This window comes from Eufriesea mexicana, unplaced genomic scaffold, assembly GCF_001483705.2.
Source record: "Eufriesea mexicana isolate 0111107269 unplaced genomic scaffold, ASM148370v2 scaffold5018, whole genome shotgun sequence".
Classification (NCBI taxonomy): domain Eukaryota; kingdom Metazoa; phylum Arthropoda; class Insecta; order Hymenoptera; family Apidae; genus Eufriesea; species Eufriesea mexicana.
In genome coordinates, this window is record NW_016912973.1 from 12,464 (window position 1) to 33,686 (window position 21,223).

The 21,223-nt window shown below is 37.4% G+C and overlaps 2 protein-coding genes across 3 annotated transcripts; one reads left to right on the top strand and one right to left on the bottom strand.

The window, feature by feature from the left end:
* Positions 1–4,793: 4,793 nt before the first annotated feature.
* ND-SGDH (NADH dehydrogenase (ubiquinone) SGDH subunit) lies at positions 4,794–5,829 on the bottom strand. Its single transcript, XM_017906056.1, has 3 exons — positions 5,713–5,829; positions 5,226–5,437; positions 4,794–5,105 (listed from the first exon to the last, which is right to left on the bottom strand). Exons 1-3 carry the CDS (start codon positions 5,822–5,824, stop codon positions 4,875–4,877), a joined length of 555 nt encoding a protein of 184 aa, XP_017761545.1. The 5' UTR covers positions 5,825–5,829; the 3' UTR covers positions 4,794–4,874.
* A 1,780-nt stretch (positions 5,830–7,609) lies between these two features.
* On the top strand, positions 7,610–18,748 carry LOC108551809 (facilitated trehalose transporter Tret1). 2 transcript variants are annotated; one of them, XM_017906116.1, is made up of 10 exons: positions 7,610–7,786; positions 7,867–8,222; positions 10,488–10,670; positions 15,098–15,227; positions 15,299–15,434; positions 15,802–16,258; positions 16,496–16,745; positions 16,835–17,041; positions 17,130–17,322; positions 17,397–18,748. In XM_017906116.1, exons 3-10 carry the CDS (start codon positions 10,651–10,653, stop codon positions 17,639–17,641), a joined length of 1,638 nt encoding a protein of 545 aa, XP_017761605.1. In that variant the 5' UTR covers positions 7,610–7,786; positions 7,867–8,222; positions 10,488–10,650; the 3' UTR covers positions 17,642–18,748. The 2 variants fall into 2 exon arrangements, with proteins under 2 accessions (XP_017761605.1, XP_017761604.1); XM_017906115.1 differs by lacking the exons at positions 7,610–7,786; positions 7,867–8,222; positions 10,488–10,670 and adding an exon at positions 13,382–13,610.
* The last annotated feature ends 2,475 nt before the right edge of the window (positions 18,749–21,223 follow it).

Consider the following 21,223-nt stretch of genomic DNA (forward strand, 5'->3'; position numbering starts at 1 on the left):
AATATAATATACGTAACTAACGATGATATTAATGGTAAGTGATTCATAACAAGTGAGTATACATATATAATTACGCTTCCATTATAACAATTCGACTGAAAACATTGAAAACATTGCATGTTTTCCGCAGTCGTTCTTGGACAAGCCCGTTGCAACTGGTTTGGTATCTTTCTGGTGTTATGTGATTCACCTAGTGACTTTAGTACTATGGAAAAATCGGAAATTACAACCCACCGTCCGAGTATTTCGATAAATTATTTAACCAGTTTTTCAGTTACTGGAAACACGACGTCCACATATATACACCACGTAATCGCGATGTCACCTAATCGTGTGAGGATAATTAGTTTAACGAGACTGCGGCGATATTTCTGTTACGCTTTTGAAAAACAAAAAAAGGCAGACTGTATTTTCGAGTAGCTCGCGATAAGTCGCGAATTTATCAAGGAGAACTCGCTTGCCAAGTAAATTAACCGAACGAAAATTGTTGCGACTTTACGATTCGAGGAATACGAACATTTCCTGTTGCATTTCGCAAACTTTAAACGAGAAATCGGAGAAAGTAATTGTCTTCGATTAGATTACGTTGATCGAATGATCGATAACGTTGTTATTACGCTAGACCAATCAGGATGACGCGTGTGATTACATTAATTCTTCTCGTATTATCCCATTGCATAATGGCATCGTATCCGACAAACCTATTATGAGATCTCTTTCTTACTGGACGTTGCTTTTTTCCTTTCTTTTTACCAGTTACAGCTCGTGGGTCGGTTGCTCGTTAATTTGTCTTTCAATTCGTTACCTTTTCCCGCAGTTTCCCCCAGAAATGGAAAAAGTTACCGCGTATAAGGCAATTCGTTCACGTTTGACATCGAGATTAAGAGCGATAACGTTGCACAGAAACTGAGAAATACGGGAAAGAGAGACCCGAGGGAACGATCGAGAAGCCGTGGATAAATTGCTCGACGCCTTTCGCGTGCAAAAAGGTTTATCACGTAATACCGATGTAATACGAAACAATTCAAACAATAGATCGTATTGCGATCGTAGGAACCTCTGTCAGGTTGAGAAAATTAAACCGCATTGTCATTAATTTCGAATTGCAATTTCATGAGCGACGATGCAGCATCGACGTTCCAAGTTACGTTCCCGTCGACGAGGATTCACGTACGGATCTACGTAGAAGAATTTCATCGATATGAACGCGAACGTTTTACGTATCTCTGACTGTGTAATCGCCAAATTACAATTTCACGGTTAAAGTGTTGCTACGCTAAGTGTCATAGTTGGTTTCACCTCTGATATACACAATGCCAGCGATAATAGTGCTAGATCGTAAAGTTGGTGAAACGATAAACCGTACTTCGGATGTCGACATAGATCGCGAATTAACGAAAACACGAAGAGATAGTGATCTAAAAAGCCCGAGCAAAGTCGAAGTACTTTGCACGAAATATCGCGATTCATACTTTAAAAAAAAGGTACACACAATTTCCCTTTCTCTTTCCTCGGAATGGTAATTAACATTTACGATTTTCCTACTTACAAATGGAATACAGTTAGACATAAATCATCGTTCCGTCGATTATATGGAACACGGGAACCTGTATATGCGTTTCCAAGTGCCATGATATCCATAGGTGCCAATCCTTGGTACTTTAATTTACGACCTTACTGTATCGTGCTTACTGCTGCCATACGAGTTCGCGAAATTACGTTCACAGAGGCAGAACCTTGAGACAAGACGCGTATGCTGTAATACCTTTTGATTTCTGCGCACAAAACAATCGGATAATCAGTCTGCTGTGGATCCATCTGGCCTCTGAGGGGCCAAGGGGAGGCAGAAGTCGCGACTGGAGCCGTTCGGTACGTCACGTTAATTCGCGATTTAATTCTCCTCGACAATTCGTAATGACGGCATTAAGCAAGCATATTGAAATTGGAGAACAGAACAAGGATCGCGTCGCGTTCTGTTTCTCCTCTTTCTTCCTCTTCTTTTCATATCTATTACTTTTTCTATCTTTTTGACAATGCTGTTTCTTTTCTCCCTCGCCGGTTCGTCGATGTGTGATAATTCCGCTGTACGTTTTTTCGTGTGACGAAACAAAATGTTACGCGATCCTGTTAACACAACGATTAATTCGATAGACATCGACTCTGCACCGAGATTGAAAATGTATTGAATTGAAAAAAGGAAAAGAAAAAAATAAAGAAAAAAAAATAAGAATTTCCGGAAAACTGACAACATATCAGGTTTCGTTTGGCATTATTATGTAATCACGATACATCAACGATATGAGCGCTGTAACTATGGCAACGTTACAACGATACCACACGTAATCGAATATAATAGTTTTGTAGATCTTCCTCTTTTTTTTGTTTTTAAATGAATAATAATTTCCGCATATTTTAAACACGAGACGGTTATGTATTTGCTAAAAGAAACAGCGCATGATTCCTTATTATAAGTCGCCAGAGAGAAAAATATACGAATTGTCAATGGAAGTGATGCTTTTCTCCGTAGCCTAAATTAATCAAAGCTATTCGAATTGATCGGTGTCAAAAACAGCTAATTTTTATACAGGTTGCTGTCAACGCACAGGATAGATCGTTAACGTAAATAATGTAAAAATATGTCGATGAACCAATTCGAAACAAATCGAAAAAATCAATGAATAAAAATTATCTCTGAAAGAGAATACATGGTTAATAGCAACTAATGACAGATTGTGTTTTAATTTTAATAAACTTCTTCTTGTCGTCTTTAAATGCACAAGCAGAATGGTTTATGAATATGGATAAAAGTATATCGTGCTAACGATGAAACATACATTATCACCGACGATCTCGCGAGCATTTATGAATTTTTCACAAACGTCGAATTTTTCATTAATTGAGCCATTTTGTGGCGAACGAATTCAGATGATAATGAAAAATATTTGTCACCCCGATCGCATAATTATCGCGTTATTATTAAATGAACCTGTGATGTTTGTTACAAAATTGCAACCGGTTAATACTAATTGAATAATCCGATATGATCGACTTGTTAATTTGCACCGAATGTAGGTATTTTTCCGTCAGGATGCACAATTTATCATCACAGTCTCGAACGATTACTTTCGCGATCGCGGGAAGACAAAGTCAGTATTCTGCAGAATAGGATTTACTGAGAACATTAGGTCTGGTCCGAGCATTCAAATTACCGGGTAAGACGCTTTCTAAATCTATAGAGTGGAATGGAACTTTCTCCTAAAGTCGTTCGACCGTTTAACAAATCATATGGTCATTTGGTACAACGATATCCACGGTATAGTATAATCATAGATTAAAATCATAAATTTTAAGCGTTTGCCAATTTCATCGTCTAGACACTCGACGTGTAAGTTTTAATTTAATTAACAATTATAAAGCACCAAGATCAATGAAAATATCGAATTTAGTTACATTTTCAGTAGCTTTCGAGCTGTCGATTTTATTTTGATTGTAAAAATGATACTGTCATTAATTTTGCGAAACTATTAACAACGAAGTGTACAAAATCGCGTGTAGACGTGCAAAATCCTCCGCGACGCGTCTTCCTTTGATCGCATCGTAGAGGAGAACGCCGAAGCATTATGCAAGATATCGCGATCCAACCTTGGCAATGACCACTAACTACGAGTTGCGTTAGTACCGACGTATATCGATCTGTGTCATTAACTTACTACTAGAATAATGATGTAGTTGATTAATCGTGATAATAAATTCATCATCGGTAGATACTGTTGATGCTTCGTTCGGGAAAAATGCCCCTAAAAGACAATCATCCAAATACGATCTTGATAACATAAAAATTCACCAACGAGACTCAAGTTTGTTTACTTTGCATAATTCGTTAATTAAGAAGCATTTATACATACGTACGATTAAGAGGAATGATATTGATTCCGATTTCACTCGTAACAAGTTTGATATATCGATGATCACTACAACGATAATGATATTTAAAGATGGAAAACTTTATTTTAGAAATCAGTCACTTCGTAATGTTATATAATTGTTTAGTCCAGAAAAATGTACCGATACTTGTACTTACAAAAATTTGTCTTTAACCTCAATACGCAACAAAATAGTTAAATAATGATATCTAAACGAAACATAAAACTGTAAAATAAAACTGTAGAATTTCACATTTTAGACTTTCCTATCTTCCAGTAAAAAGTTGAAACTGAAAAAATATTTATAATTTTTTATAAGAAAATTTGATTAATATTATAACAATGACAAATATTATTATTATACAAATTATACAAATAGAATATAAATGTTACTCTTTTAACAATGTATGATTTACACGATTTTCCTTTAAATTTCATTAAACATCAATTTATTGTTTAATAAATAAGTGAAATTTAAAATTTGCTGTATAAGGGATGAAAATTTTAATTTAGAATTTCTCTATCAGATAGCAGGTAACGACAGGCATTAGTAGCGACATCTATCTTTTCTTATTCGTGCATTTCTGTTAAGTGTGATTCTCACTGGAAAGTGTAAAGACATGCATGCATGGATAAATGTAATATCTCTTTTAATTTGTATCAATATTTGAAATTCTTAATATTATATTATTGTATAATACTCGACAACTTCGAAAAAAACAATCCGTGTTATATTTAGTCTTAACTTTAATCACTACTAGTGCTGCCATCTATTTCTATACCGAATCGATAATGTTGAAAATGATAAGAAAATGGTAATCTAATACTGTCCTTTGAAATTGTAATTGGATTAAATTAATTATAAATTAATTAATTTTGATACATTTTATTCAATACTATAAGTAAATTTGTTTCACATCTAGTTTACATTTACAAATTATTCCTAACATATTAAATCGAATTATCAGCTTCTTCTCTTCTACGAAACACATATCGTAATGCATTCTGTCTGAAAGACCAATATCGATGATCTCCTTTCGTCGCTACTAAATATGCCATTTGATCTTCTAACTCACGTAGTCGTCTTTTATTCTCAGCTACTTGCATTTTATGAAGATATTTTTCATATTCCATTTGTATGTTTGGAAAAAAATACCTCGCAAAAAATCTTGTAACAGGATACTAAAAAAAACATAGATATTATGTGCGTGAATTTATACGTGGCGTGTGCGCGCGTATATGCGATGTGTAAATATGTATTTAATAATTCTCCACAAATATATTTTCCAAATACTATCTTACTCTGTAATATTCCCAGGGTTTTGGAATGTATCCTTCAGGTGTTTTTTCTATTGTTGCAGGGCCTACAAACACATTGCTACAGAAGATAATTATAAAAACAGGTATGGCACTGAGAAAGAAGTAAAAATACATCCAATTTTTAATAATTCTCCAATCGGAATTAGATGCAGCTATATCCATAGTACGATGTTCAGACATACATCTTATTGCCCCTAAAAATTAAAACATTAAATTGTTAGTACATATCAGGTTAAATTTCAAAAATACAGAATATATACATATTTTCCTAAAGCATTAAAATAAATTACTCATTTCTCCAGTAATTCCAATAATTAAATAAATACAATCGTGTTTACTTATTGCGAAAGTCATAATAAACACACTGGTGAACAAATATTTCGACGAAATATTTGTTGCGTAACAAAACACTATCACTTCTCTATTATATGTTCCATTTACGGAAATAAAACACACTTATTTTTCCTACCTTGATTCTGAATCACATAGGAATTGTTTTTGACCAATAATTTCCACACTGATCCATTTATACCATATAATTTTTTACCAGTGCCAAATAGTAGTCTACTCAAGACAGCCATTTTGATTTGTAAGTAATGACTGAGAGAACATGCTACTCGCTAAAAGGTACTATGACGCTTTCCTAACTTACCGACAGTACTCTTCACTTCTTGAACCGCGAAACTTCAAATTGCGTAACAAACCACAATAGAAAATCTATTTTTTAACAATGTTGGAAGTGTTTAAATATTATAATAATTATGCAAAACTCTTTAATATCATAGTAACTTCAATACGCAAAATTACATCTAATATTTTGTATTTTAATTGTTTATCAATTCTATTGCAGTCGATTAAATTCAAAATTCGCTACGATTAATCTTGTACAGAAATTTGACAAAATAGTTTGCGATCCTTCTTACATATCGAAAAATCTATTTTTAAATGGGGTTTAAATGACACAAAAAATTCGCGTGAGCTTTCGAGACGCTATGTAATATGATATAAATGTACGTTTAGCGTCAATGAAGTTAGGTTAAGTGAGTAATTGAACTCGAGTAATGATTCTAAATTACAAACACTCGTGAAACCTCGTGATCGTATTTGAGAAAAAGGAAAAGGAAACGAAAAGTGAAGAATTTTTTAATTATTATGAAACAGAAAAAACAAAATTTCATCGTGAGCAAGATAGGATTACGAACTTGCAATTTTTATTTTCCTAACTACTAGCAATATTCATAGATATTTTTGGATAATATTCTTTGCACGTGCAACAAGCATGCTCATGTAGGATACTCGTTGTCAGTACCATTATGTGTTTTGAACAATTTCGGCTACGTGCAGCAGAATTTGTAATTTGCGCATATACATTGCAATGAATGGTGTAGTTCAAAATTAATACTGGGATTGAATTGCTGGAAAGTTTCATATTCGACTCGCCGATTAACGCACGATACACAGCTGAGATAATTTTAACCGGTGATATCGAATCGATTAATAATTACGAAGAAACGACGAATATTGCAATGACGATTAAGTGCTTAAAATGTCTACGCATTGATTCAAAGATAACGGGTGTATATCCCGGCGAATTGACTATTCCCACGTAAATTATACGACATGGAACTTGGATCGACACAGTCGATAAATTTACGCTAAATCTCTTAACAAGCCTATTATCTGCATCGCCTAGCAAAACATCGTTTAATAACTATTCAATCATAGATCTCGCAATTTACAGCCGACACTTTTGCGACTCATTCTACTCGCCATTTTATCTTTCCTACAACGCCATATTATCTCCTAGAAAAAATACATATCGATATTTTTCCTCGCTGATTAAATCTGTAAAAATACGTTACTCAATGATCATGCTGAAGTAGGGAAAAAATCGAGAAAGTCGCGACGATTAGATTCGCAACGAATTTAATGGAACTTTATCATCAAGTGCCATTTACTATTTTGGATGTTCACGTTTATCGTATATACGTCTACCGATTCCACCAAGACGGCGACCCTGAAGAAATGGGTTAAAGACCACGAGCCTTTCCCCGTATGTCTCTCGTGTTCTTTCGAGACATTCGGCCGCTTCGCGTACGCCCCTTCTATCCAGCTTCGCAAAGATAGACCTATGCAGAATTTATGTATACGGTACACCATACAACCAGCAACCTCTCTCGTCGACCACGTGATACACACGCCTTCCTACTCGTCGCAGTTTTCGTAATACACGCTGCCGTACACGTGAACTCGAATACGCTCTTGCGTTCGATATCTTGCGAGTCGCTTCGTGAAATTACAAACGCTGGGAAACGATACAAAAGGTAGTATCGAAGGATCAGTTTGGTTAGTTCCGCGAACAAAGGCGCGACGTCTGGATCGAGATCGATCGCACCTGGAAATTGGAAATATCGAAAACGCAAGTCGATTCCGCGGCAGGGAATCTAGGATCGTTATTCAAGATTGAGACGTTCGATGAAAGGTTTCCCAGTACACAGCGACTCGCATCACGAGCCTGTGAATTTGCCATCTAAACGTTTCAAGTGAGAATAGGTCATCGTTCAGGAGTACTTTATATCGTGTGATTGTTTGTTGGTTAGCAACCCTTAAATTGCTCGTTTAGTCGGCAGCGATATACCGACGCAGAAAACAAGCTGAGAAGAGACGATCGACCGACCCGCGAAGCAAGCGTTCCCAGCCTTTAGTCGCGTACCGGCCACCGCGCATTGCACGTCGCGAGGCGTTCGTATCCGGACGAACGAGGCTCCTGTTCCATTCCACTGACAGAGGACAAGGGAGAAAGAGAGAGAGAGGGAGAAAGCAACGCAGCAAAAGACAGAAACAAAGACAAAGGAAACAAAGGAAGAGACGAATTTACGTTCGAACTTTCCGCAAATTTTCTTCTAACCTCCGTTCAGCAATTTAATCTAGACCTCAGTGTCCGATTTAAAACGGAAGAAAAAAGGTTGAAGCTCGAAGGTGAGTACCTCTAGTCTACGCAACGTGTGTATATACATATGTATATATATGTGTGTGTATGTGTGTGTGTGTGTGTATGTACATTCGCGACTATATTTACGAAATGCTCGCCGGCGAGTACACGCAACAAACGGCGAAGGTATAGACGAAATTTCCTGCGACTCAATTGAAGAACAGACACGGTATATTATAGATGGAGACGAGCACACAGGCCGATGCCGTTGACTTTTCGTCGATCGATCCGTCGTCTCGTTAATTCTTGAATAGGATTCACCGAAAAGCAGAGTCGTCGGGTCTTTCGCCTCGAGTCAGATGGAGGAAATCGAGCTGAAACTGCGAGTCCCTGGTTGAAAGTCAGACATGGCAAATCGTGTTTTAAACGAAGCGAGGAGCCGCTTTCGAGAACAATCTTTGTCGGAGGTTCAAGGAAGCACCGATTTGTTCTGTACACGTTCCGAACATTTTTCACGCGTGAACACGATCGATCGTCGTTTCAAAAATAGATGCTTCGTGACAGTGACCTACGTATATTTCAACGCTACGTTTGGGGTGATGCAACGCTTCGAGTAATTAGACATCCGAGAGAGGATCGTTCCGGACGCTAGGAAAATGTCGACGGAAACTCGACGAGGGTTCGAGCATTCGAAGATAATGTCTGTCGAGCCGTTCAGAATACGTGGTACGACTGGCTCTTGAATTTCGCCGGGTTCCCCGGTTTTGTTTTCACCGCGAGGGAACTTTTTCTGCACGAAACTCTCCGAGACTATATCGATGTGTTAGCGTGGTTACGAGCCGCGTAAAGGTATCTCGATACCAGCGTAGTTATTTAACCGTGTAAATGACGTAATTTTCGCTAAGCCGCACCTGTAGAATTGATCCATGCCGTTTTGCCTAACGCGAGTCCAATTTTGCCCGACCTATGGTCCAATTGTTGTGTACAATGACTCAGCCGTAGTAGAGGTTTTACATTTGAATGGAAAATATAGGCACGAATTGGCGAGAAGTAAGTAGTATGATAGTGCAGGAAAATTTATCTTAAAATTGTTCGTTGCAAGGTCGTAAAAACGAATAAACCAAGACTAGTCGCGAAGATTACAACAATTGTTCCGGACTATCATGTTTCCTAACAAAGTGTCGATAAATTGCTACGTACGAGTCTCGAACGTGGATTATCTTATACTACTTGCTCCATCGGTGTATCGGTGATTAAGCTAGATAAGGTGTCTCGTAAAATTAATCTTTATTAATGTCATATTTGACTTCGGAGTATCGTGTAATCTTCGATAACTAGCGAAAATGTATTAAACATCGTTTAAGCATTAAATAATTAAACGAATCATTCGACGAAATCGCAACATCTCAAAGATAGCGTCGAACAGGTATTGGCTGGTTTTCGGGGTAAGCCGTATGATGGATAATTATTGGTATCTGCACGTAATTGTAATTCACGTGGCGGTCACTAGCACGTGAATCTCTTATGCAATCGAGAGCAAAGTCAGTACCTCGGTCATGATTCAGTCTCGAGCGATTTCAAGAATCGCGGTGTGCTAGTTAATTCCTTATCTCGATACAATTCCTGACCCCAGGAAACGTGATTTAAACGATCGGAGGAAGAAAAAACCAGCAGTTTCCAAAGATTGCGAACAGCTGGTTTCCTTCTCTGTTATCTCGAATGAGAGAAATTCCGCAGCAGAAGTACGACTTGCGATTTCATCGAGATCTTCCCTTTATCGAGTCTATGATCTATAGAGGGTTGATTATGCGAAGCGGCCAAATTTAGCCGGACAATTGCCCAGTTGATAAACTTTTCCTTCGGCAAACGAAATATTCCTCGTTCACTCGGAGCAGGCTTTGCAAATTATATTCATCGGAGTAACGTCATAGCAACACTGTAGAAATCGTACTAAAGGAAACTACGTGAAGGAAAAGTGTCATGATCAGGAGAAAAACATTCATTTCCCTCGGGGCGGTGCACACGTACGTAGCAGAAAAGAAGGTGAAAAATCTGCCTTGTGTTCGGTATAGAAAGTTAGCGTTCTACTACACGAGGCGGTTTCAGCTACGAAATTACTGTATCATTAAGTACGGTATTCCATGGTCTCCTTCGAGTGTGTTCGTGTCCATGATGTGTACATTGCGCGAGGAATTATGCAAGCTAACGAACTACGTCTGCTTCGCGATCATCGCGATTCCCTTTCGTGCAACGACATTATTACCGTCGAATCGTACAAAATTGAACAGGATGTTTCGCATTTTCTTTTTCAGAGTACATAAGATGGTGACCAAGTACGAAAGTCTCGCTCTGAGTTGACGAGGGTTCTTTTTAGAAGAGGTCAAACCGAGTAAGGCATTAACCGGAGAAGAAAGGGAAGAGCAGTTAAATACACGCGCATTGTAATCTTTGCAACGAGGAGCATAAGCAGCAGCCATGGATCCTTACTCGCTGAGGTTAGTCATGCTTAAGAAAAAGTGTTCGCATGCTCGATACAATTTACGCAGATAAACTGAATGCAAGGGGGAAAAGAAATCGCCTGATTGATACAATAACGGCGAATAATAAACATTTCTTCTTTGTCGCGAACGTCTGAATAAGGAATGATGTCATTGGATCTTCTAATTATCTCGAACTTCGTCTTCGACTAATTTAACGACGTATCCATCGCAGATAGAAGGGGAGAAAACCGTTCCCCTTTCTGGAGCAGAAAGTACCTACAAAATAGATCGATTTTGGACTTACCTTCATCCATCTCAGGTACGATCCGTCAAACCTCTGAACAGGTTCTCGAAAGGTGGTTGCCAGAGATTTTTTTCCTTCCCTTTGTCGCGATCTGCAGCCTCTTGGTTCGTGAACGGGTCCGGGAGAATATCGAAGGGTCCTGCCGGAGTGAACCCAGCTTTTCTCTCCCCTTCTTCTCTTCCACGGCATTCTGGTCCCCCTAGAGGGTAGAAATAATCGTGTTAGAAATTTTCCTCGTAATACATATTTCTTCTGTGCGTACCATCCAACGATGATAAGTTCGACTAACCGCAAAGATTCGAAGCTTTGCTAATAATTTCACGTATTCCTTCTTTATCCACCGTAATTCGATCCTGCATCGTTGCCACGCAAGTTGACATGCTATTGTTCGGCGAATAGAGGTTCTCAAAACCATCGATCTAGTTGGCTTTGTAAAGCAATTGATTTCTATTTCATAACAGCAGACAAAGGTAATCGAGAATTCAGAGGATGACGACATCTTATAGCGAAGCTACGTTATTGTGATTCCCTGTCTGTCCTCGAACGGGAGTATCTAATCGAATCTGTTTTCGTTGTTCACGCACGTACAACGACGAGCTGATGTATGCGAATTTTGGAAAGTGTCCTTCGGGATTCACGATTCTCTCGACGATCGTACTCGTATATCGTTAACGAAGTAGTTGCCACAGGTGAACGAACGCTCAGTTCGAACTAACGAACGAAAGAGTCGGTATTGCAAAAGATTTCGACTGATCTGAAGATCGATTCTATTTTTTTTTAAACGCGAAGGCGGATAAACACACGTGGCACGTTCAGGGGAATCACAGGAAGACTCATTCCTCGGAGAACCAGTTTTGCCAGCGTAAATCGCCGGCACTCTTGTTTCGGAGGCAAAAGAAAGAGAGTTTGTTTAAATTACGATATTTCTTGATTTGCTTCCTTTCTTTCTAACTGTTGCAGCGAATTACCTTTATCCGAACACCACGAACTAGTGTTATCTGATATAAACAGCGTTTAAAGTAGCGTTAGCTTTTTGTCGATACAGAACAATGCAAGTACAAGTGAACGAGAAGACAAGGAAAAATGAAAATAGATGTAAAAGAAAGAAGAGAAAAGAAAGAGGTCCGAATTTCGAGCAATAAGACGACGAAGATGCTGGAAATGCGTCTAACGGCAACACGAAATTTAATTTTAGGCGTGACCAATTTACAGCTGTATTTACAAATGGACATACGTTCGCGTTCTTAATTTTGGAAATTAACCTTCGACCCGATATAGTCGGATCGAGGACGGTTCCTTCTAATATAGTTAATTTCTCGATAGCATGTGTTACATAAACGGAACGCAACATAATGGAATACTTGTAAACATAGACGGAAGAACGAGCGAGTTAATATTTAAATACCAAACAGACGGATGTCGCCTGATGGAATTGCGACGATATGCTAATGAAAAAGGCGTTATATCGACTGGTCGAAGTTTCGTTTTAATTAAAATTGTGTCGTCGCCGTATCGTTAAAAGTTCGTTTAGGGAGAGCCGTGCAAACTCGGTTGCATTATTCTGCCACGATATAAGAAATACATGTATACCGGTAGGTGTTCTACTTCCACGTCCATTTACAACCCGCCGGTGAATAGATCAATTACTGTTACCGTGATATGTACTGAACTGAAATGAAATAAGGTACGAGGATTGATCGACGCGACTTCGTGATCGGAAAGCGATCGATCATGAACGTAAGCTTGATCGGTTGCGATCATCGACATTTTTGTACTGCTGTTTCCAAATGCTGTTATTTTCTATCTTATCTTCAGAATTTCGCCAACGTGACTAAGCGTGCGTCATGGTAACGAAGAATCTATCAAATCCATATATATATATATACACACGCACCAGCGCTAGCAACATTGGTGACAGACAAGTCTCGATAACTTTCGCTGTCATACTCCTTTCTTTATTCTTTCCTCTCTAAGAGATCGCTTCTGAAACATTTTAACGTGAAATGGATGCGAAAGAAGTTGCTATCTTGTGCCTAAAAGGAAACGCGTTGAAATAATATAAAATGACATCATGCGATAACTTTTGCTGCGATAAAAAGTCATGTTGGAAGAACTTCTAGTAGCAGATAGGTCGAATTGTTTTTTCTGCCTTCGATGGCTAGTCTGATAGATAAATAATTTAGCTGAATCGTAAACGAAATTCTCGATACTTGTGAAATTCCTCTTTGCACGACTGAGCTGATCCAGCTGGGGTACAGTCCCCCTGAACTCAAAATTCGCCAGGTGTTCGTTACACGTAACGACTCACGGTCGTATTTGCCGCTTCGCTTTGCGTCTCGCCAAGCTAACACTAAAGATGTCAGCGTTAAAAAATAGATATATACGTAACTAACACTTCTATTCTTAGGAAAGCCGTTTAATGTCTTTTAGAACAAGTTTTTTCCTCGAGTGTCAACGCATATAAGCGGGTTAAGCATTCCAAGCAATCACGCGACAGTCAACCGCATCAGTGAAAATTGAAACAGATTATGATAATAAGTCAGCATTTGATATTTACGAAAGGATCATTTCTTGGCTAATATTAAATACTCGTGAATACCTCAATTAGTCTCCTGTTTGCTCATGCACGACTCTCTCAGCATATACGCGCAGTACGTAGCAGTTTCATTGATAACACATGCGTTGCTTTATCGATTTTCAGTCAACCGTCCTTTGTACGTTTTCATTGCTATGTGCCCACTTGCACAAAAGAAATTATCGGTCACGATTTCGCTGGTGCAATTTTAAACTCATCTCGTCAGCCGCAATTTAATCCTGAAAAATTATTATTAGCGCTTTGGTAGGTAATAGACGAAAGACGGTTAGAGCACAGTTACCTTGACTGATCGTAAGAAACACTCGTATGTGTATATGACTAGCGAATGGTTACGTGGGCTAAGATGCTTTCGAAACCGTCTTCGTCGAGGCAGATCGATAGAGAAGAATCGCTCTGTTGGATGAGAAGAGGATGTAATTAGCTTGTTGGGTGACTGTTGTCTTGCTTCGAATTGATGTAATTCGACGGTTTTTTTTCCTTATCGCTTAATATAGTAGTACAGACGAAGCGGCGACGAGTCTCTTTTTATCGCGATTTTGCCATTTAACAAAGAAATTATATAATTCTTATCTTCGCGATCTCACACGCTTAGCAACGGACGTTAGATGCAACAGCTGACCAAACGACGAAGGAATTAAATTGAAACGAATCACCGATAGAGGATGATACGTATGAATTATAAGAGTGTATCGCGAATTATTAACGATTCCACGTGGCGTCTGAATACATCAGCAGCAAAATCCACGAATTAACGCACGTTAATTCCCTGGTCACTTAATTAATACAAATTAAGGCCTGACAGCTTAGTCGAGAAGCGTGTTTCCAACCATTGTTACATATGTACGCATTGTTTTCACGCGAAAATAATCTGGATGTCGTTATCCTCGTCTGGAAACAAAATATTCGTATCATTGCTGAATCTTCTTCATCGAAAAGCCGCTTACACTTATCGTACAATCTGTTGTTAAGCTTATCTATCTTATTTAAATGATGCTTGAACCCGTTTTCCATCGTGTTCTCGGTCATCGATCGATTTACGCTGCATCAACTTGTCGCAATAAATCGCCAGCTGCTATAAATCTATTCGCAATTACCAGCGTGGACATAAACATCGTGCGTGTACGAGAAACCGATTCGAGTGACGAAAGACACCGTTACGAAAGGCAATTGGTTAGAAATTATATAGTTTTGATATTGCTGATATTCGACAGAATAATAACTACACGAGAATTAATCTGGGTTGGTAGCCAGATAGCGTTTAATAAGAAATAACAACACTTTGTCATAATTGTGAATCATCGATCTACCCTCCATTACACGGTAGCCTTGAGGTTGACAGGACAGTAGAGAAACGAACGAGTACGTTTGGTTATATAAATATTTATAAAACACGTTGAAAAAAATATCTATGAACCGAAACCCGTTTACTATTCTTTATCGGCTATTTCACCATTCTATGTTTTCAATCGGGCGATAACGTTGAACGTACAACGAAGAAAAGGAGAATGAAACGAGCAGGCTTATGCATGAACTATGTTTCAGTGTTGAACGCGAGGCGTCGAAGAACATCGAGGAAAATGAGAGGGAATGCTTCAAAGACGCGATCGTGTCGAGCAGAAGTCTGAACAAAGGCTTCGTCGAACCTACTACCATAAAAAATGCCATACCCGAGGTATAACATCATCGGAGGAATATCTTTGAAAGAAAAAAACAGATTAAATGTCTAATTATATCTATCCCTAGATCGCTTCCTGTATCATTGCCGCGTCTTTCCACATATCGGTAGGACTGGCTATGGCGTATTCGGCTATTCTGATTCCTCATCTCGAGGCTGAAGACGCGGAATTACACGCCACGCAGGAACAGACTTCCTGGATCGGTAAGTAACCTTCTCGAATACGATTCGATATATAGCAATAGAGTAGTAAAATAGACGATTAAAGTTTACGAAGTAGTTGAATCGTTATGCAAAGTATAACGAGGTTACACCTACGAAAGCATACGCCGACGAACGTGAGAATAATTGCTGTGGTTTACGAGCGTCAAACGTTTTTACTAGCATCTTTGCGACAACTTGCAAAAATTTAAATGCTACAATTTAATAAGAGCGAATCGATCGATTATGTTAATTGAATGGTCGATGTTTCTACGGTATTTTATGACACCTTTTAGTTTCTAATGCTTAGTTTTGTATAATTACAAGAAAAAGTATGATCGGTTGTACTAATTGCCAAAAACAATTTCAGCTAGCGTGGTAGTAGTGTGCACACCTTTGGGCGCCGTACTAGGTGGATTTCTAATGGAGACTGTTGGAAGATTGCGAACCCTTCAATTCGGTTCTATCCCCTTCATAGCCAGTTGGATTCTTATAGCAGTTTCGACCAATATCCCGATGGTTTTAGCTGGTAGATTATTAGCCGGGTTAGCCACGGCCTTGGCAACCTCGCCAGCTATCGTCTACATTACCGAAGTCGCACGACCAGAACTTAGAGGATCGATGATATCTTTCGGTCCAACTTTGGCCTCGTTCGGCATGGTGCTTTCGTACTTAAAGGGTGCTTACATTCACTGGAGGGTGGTGGCCTGGGTCAGCATCATTTATGCCCTCGTGCCAATCATTTTGGTACAGTTTTTCGTCCCAGAATCGCCTGTGTGGCTCGTTTCCAAGGGACGATTGGAGGATGCAAAGAAATCCCTAGAATGGTAAGAACAAGAAGTAGACGAAACCCATTGTTGAAACCAATATTCAAACCAATAACACTAACTTTTGATTGCCAAATGAAAGAAGTTATACGTAATAATTCTTTCGTTCATTGATATCGGATTAAGTAACGGAAACATGGTTTCTTTTATAATGTATGCGATGCGAAAAGTAGAAACCAGATTTCACTGAAGGTATAAAAGAAAAGCATTCTAAATGTTTTACTATTTCGATTGCAGGTTGTACAAGTATGAAGTGAAGCAAGGGAAAGTGTGCGCCGCAGAGGCCCAGTACACTACGATCGTAAAAGAGAACGAGATTAAAATGAACGAACAAAGAAAAAGCAAACACGGTGGTGTCTCAGCTAAAATGAGGGCATTCTTGAAGCCTACAGGATGGAAACCGATGATGATACTTTTTTTATTCTTCTCCTTTCAACAGTTTTCTGGCATCTATATCACTCTTTTCTATGCTGTCACGTGGTTTCAAGTAAGCAACCACCCTAAATTATCTATTAGAGTATTCTAGATCATGAACTGAACACACATTTTATCATTATTATAATTGCTGTCATTTAGGAAGTCGGTTCAGGCGTGGATCCGTACATAGCCTCAATTCTAGTCGGTGTAACACGTTTCCTGTGTTCGATGGTGAATACCTGGTTGCTAAGGCGATACAAGAGACGGCTCCTATGTATAATCTCGTCTTTGGGAATGGCGACTTGTATGACGGTTTCCGGTTACTACACTTATCTCATTAGGAACGGAGATCGTTCTGGGTACTGGGTATGTATTCAAAACGAAATAATATATACCTGAACAATGTTGATGAAGCAAAGAATCACTCTTGACACTGTGCTTATCTGTTTGCCAGGTTCCTGTACTATGTCTGTTACTTTACGTTTGCACATCTATGGTCGGTATGTTGACTATTCCGTGGACCATGACAGCAGAATTGTTCCCCACTGAGATCCGAGGAATTGCTCACTCTATCAGCTACTCCATAGCCAATATGTTGATGTTTGCCGCTCTACAAAGTTATAGAAGTTTACAAGATTTTCTGGGTGGTATGTGTTTAGCATTTCGCAGAAACTGTGTATATTTTTCTTACGGATTCTTATACATGTTTATACCATCATAGGATCCCACGCTGTGCAATGGTTCTTCGCTGGTGTTTCCATCACAGCTGTCGTATTCGTATGGTTGTTGCTTCCAGAGACTCACGGCAAAAAGCTCTCCGAGATCGAGGAGTATTTCCACAATCATTTCTTAGCTGTTGGGGTCGAGTCCAAGTCCAAGAGGAAGCGGGTACAGAGAAGGAAGCAGCGAAATAATAAATCGTCCGCCACGGAACCACTGAATCCGAAAACAATGCAAAATGTGTAAAAGCTTTCTTCCATATGGCTGAAATTGCAAGATGCAAAAATAATTTCTAGCCGAGATCTGTAAGTATACCGTTCCCTCTATACATGACACACGGATCATTTTTTAGTTCAACTTGTTACCTTCGTAAATGATAAAACACGAGGATGCGCACTAAGATTTTTATAAATGAAGCACTGATTTACTTTGATATTGTTATGATCGTTAGCATTTCGGAAAACTGGGAAGAAAGGTAAAAATGAATGTATGCATGTGTATGTGTCTGAGAAAGAGAGAGAGGAAGAACGAGCGTGAGAGAATGAGAGAAAGAGAGTGCATTGCGAAGCTGTATAGTTTCATATTTAAATTTTTTGTTTTCATATAAATAATCGTGTGAGAAGAAAAGAACGAAAGGAAAAGAATAAAAAAAGAAAAGAAAAATAATGGAAAAGAATATCAAGTGTTCATATTTTCGAAACTGGACGAAACGTGACGAATTTTAGTGATATGTTTCGTCAACAATGTATGAGAGGAGATGAGTAACCTCATTTATTCCTGTTGAAGGAAAATTTTAAAATAAATATTCATAGGATGTTACAAATGAACCAGTGAATCGGCAGATTCCTGCGCTTACTGGTTTACTTTATTTCACGATAAGAAAAATAGCTTTGAGAGGCGAATACTTGCACGTGTGAATTCGTGATACACATGTATATAGACGTGTCACTGTATACAGAGGGAGAAATTATCTATAATACGCATGCGCTTACAACGTGATATTTCGAAGGCAACTAGACGAGAATTTGTACCAAAAATTAGCGAACGATTCTACACGAGACATAAAACAGTATTATACGTTGATTTGATACAGCCTTCCATATTATATTTATATGGATGGCCGTATAGAAAATGTTTCTCCGCTCAGAAATGAAGGCTAAATACGTGCCTAAGATTATTTTTTTTCTTACGTCGTAGATCGTTTCGTGAAACACAGTTTGCCATTTTCAGGCACACATAGCATTCCCTTTTGGAAATAAATTGTTAACAACTTTGCTGTGATTTACCAATATTTACAAACAAACCTCGTGCAATGAGAAAAACAGTATCCTGTTTTGCCTGCAGAGCGTACAATGTGAAATGCGAATATATACATAATAGTATCGAAGCGCAGGCGCTGCGTTACGTAAACCATTAACGCGTCATCTATCGATTCGTTCGACTTACCAACTTGTACTTTTTTAATGGCGCCCATCTACTTAAAAATCAGATAGCTAATATTACGATCGTCACTTTTTATACGATCTTTTTGCCACGTTTAATATTCATGCTAATATGCAGACCATTTTTTACGATGTCTTTATACTGAATCGTGTTCCCTTTCTGTTTATTAATGGTCTATACAGATCATTAATCGAACATACAAACATGCCTTTTACGAGTTCTTTAACCGTTGTCAATTTACAGACATTCTATTGTTGACTAATTAAACATACTTTTATTAGATGTGATAGTCGTAATCGGTGGACCAGATTCAACGTCCTGCGTATCTTAATATTTTTTTATGGATACTTCATAAAAGTCATACGGAATTGATTGGAAAGTTCCGATTGATTTTTATCGACATTTAGCTTGTCCAAAAATTGTTAAAGAAAAAAGATTACAAGTAAAAATTCAATCAAGTGTTATTATTACCAGAAGAAAAAATGAGCTTATGATTAATCTCTTATTACATGAACGCGAATATTGTGCACTAATTTCATTTAGAAATATTGTTGGAAACATGTGTATCGAGATTTTTGGTTCGGCAAGTGCCTTTCTTTTTTGTCGACTGTTTGATCACTTGTTGGGTAATATAAGTATGTATGAATATGCGAGCAGAGTAAAGTTTATACGAATGTACTTTGTATCGTACTATATAACATGCTTGTATCCTTCGATTACACATGTATGTATATATACATATATACCTACATCTATGTGCGTATATGGTACCATTGTAAAATTTCATAGAATGTTTCTAATAAAATCATATTTTTGAAAACTGCAGAAGATCGTAACTTATACCCAAACCATCTCTATTCGTAAGAAAAGACGAAGGCAATCATTAAAAGTTTTCGATCGTTACATATTCGAATGAAAGTTGTGATTTACTTACCAATTTAGATGTGAAATGGATGAAATTACAATGGATAGGGATGAATTTGGGATAAAACTGCATCGTTATCTGACTATTCTCAATTCTGATGAATATCCATGAATTTTAAATAAAAATAAAGAAATCAGTGAAAAATAATCACTTAGGTTTTAGAACAAAATATTTTGTATAGTGTACTTCAAACACTCTACACTCGATATTCCTACTTTTGCACTTACATATTTTGTATTATCACTGTAATAATTAGTAATGTCTATACAATTTTGTACACACTCCCTGAGAAACTGTTAACATTAACCACAAATAAAAAGTGACGGATAAAACGTTTGGAAACAATTGCAAATCCTAAACACTGATTGGTCAATGTAAATTGCGCGCGAAACTAAATTGTTTGACATCCTAATAAAATTGTTACAAAAATATTACTTATTGTATTTGTTTCAGTTGTATATCTTGAAAGATGTATTTTCAAGTAACCTTAGAAATAATAAAGTTGATTAATTGGAAGAACTAAAAAGTACATAAACATATATACATATATACAAATATGTATCACGTGATTTATATCACTATTACGTAATATTTATGGCGGTTAAACGAGAAATACAAATCAAATCGTTTGAAAGTATACGACAATTGGCTTTATTCTGACGCGAATTTATCGATTAACAAATGAAAATTAAATATGAGTTTGAATTACATGAGTTTCGTAAATGTACGCATACGTATATAGGATATAAGATCGACATTTAATATTAAAATATAGACTGACAAAATATCGCAACGAAATAGTGAAGTTATTTATTTACTACTTTTTGCTGCAGTATTGCATATTAATTCTGTCAATCTTAATCTTGTTTCATGAATTAATAGTATTCTATAGAATCAATTAACGTGTCTCGACGAAGAATATTAGTGTACTTTGAATTGAAGATCTAGCAAAAAAAAAAAAGAAAAAAAAAAGAAAAAAAAAGGAAAAGAAAGATGAAGCTACATGTTTGATATGGGACTAAAAGTATTTTCAAATTCCGTTTATTGACAGATATATGAAGCAATCGACTATTCTTCATTCGCATATAAAATATATTCTCTACTACTAGTAAGATTAGCGTATTAAATATATCAGTGATTTAGACAGTTTTGTTCTGTATACTTTTACGATTTCTCCGTTGCAGAAAATAAAATAAAATTCGCGATTAAGGAACGACATAGAATAAAAAGTACATCTGTGCGTGCGAAAAGTATGAAACCAAAAACCAATAAGTTAACAGAATTAATAGTCATATCTGCGTTGCAAAAGTTTATCCTATTTTCATTTGGTCGCACTCAACTAAATATCGTACAAAGCGAAAAATCGACATAGGTTGGCGTGCAATAATAATAATAATAATCATAATAATAATAATAATAATAATAATAATAATAATGATAATAATAATAATTATAACAAT

Bases quoted from the DNA above. Each gene is read 5' to 3' on its own strand.
- ND-SGDH (XM_017906056.1), bottom strand. From the start codon at position 5,824: ATGGCTGTCTTGAGTAGACTACTATTTGGCACTGGTAAAAAATTATAT. The intron at 5,438-5,712 runs GTAGGAAAAATA...TTTAATTTTTAG, and splicing joins CTATGTGATTCAGAATCAAG to GGGCAATAAGATGTATGTCT. The intron at 5,106-5,225 runs GTAAGATAGTAT...TGTTTTTTTTAG, and splicing joins AACCCTGGGAATATTACAGA to TATCCTGTTACAAGATTTTT.
- LOC108551809 (XM_017906115.1), top strand. From the start codon at position 13,582: ATGCACGACTCTCTCAGCATATACGCGCA. The intron at 15,435-15,801 runs GTAAGTAACCTT...AAACAATTTCAG, and splicing joins GGAACAGACTTCCTGGATCG to CTAGCGTGGTAGTAGTGTGC. The intron at 17,323-17,396 runs GTATGTGTTTAG...ATACCATCATAG, and splicing joins TTTACAAGATTTTCTGGGTG to GATCCCACGCTGTGCAATGG.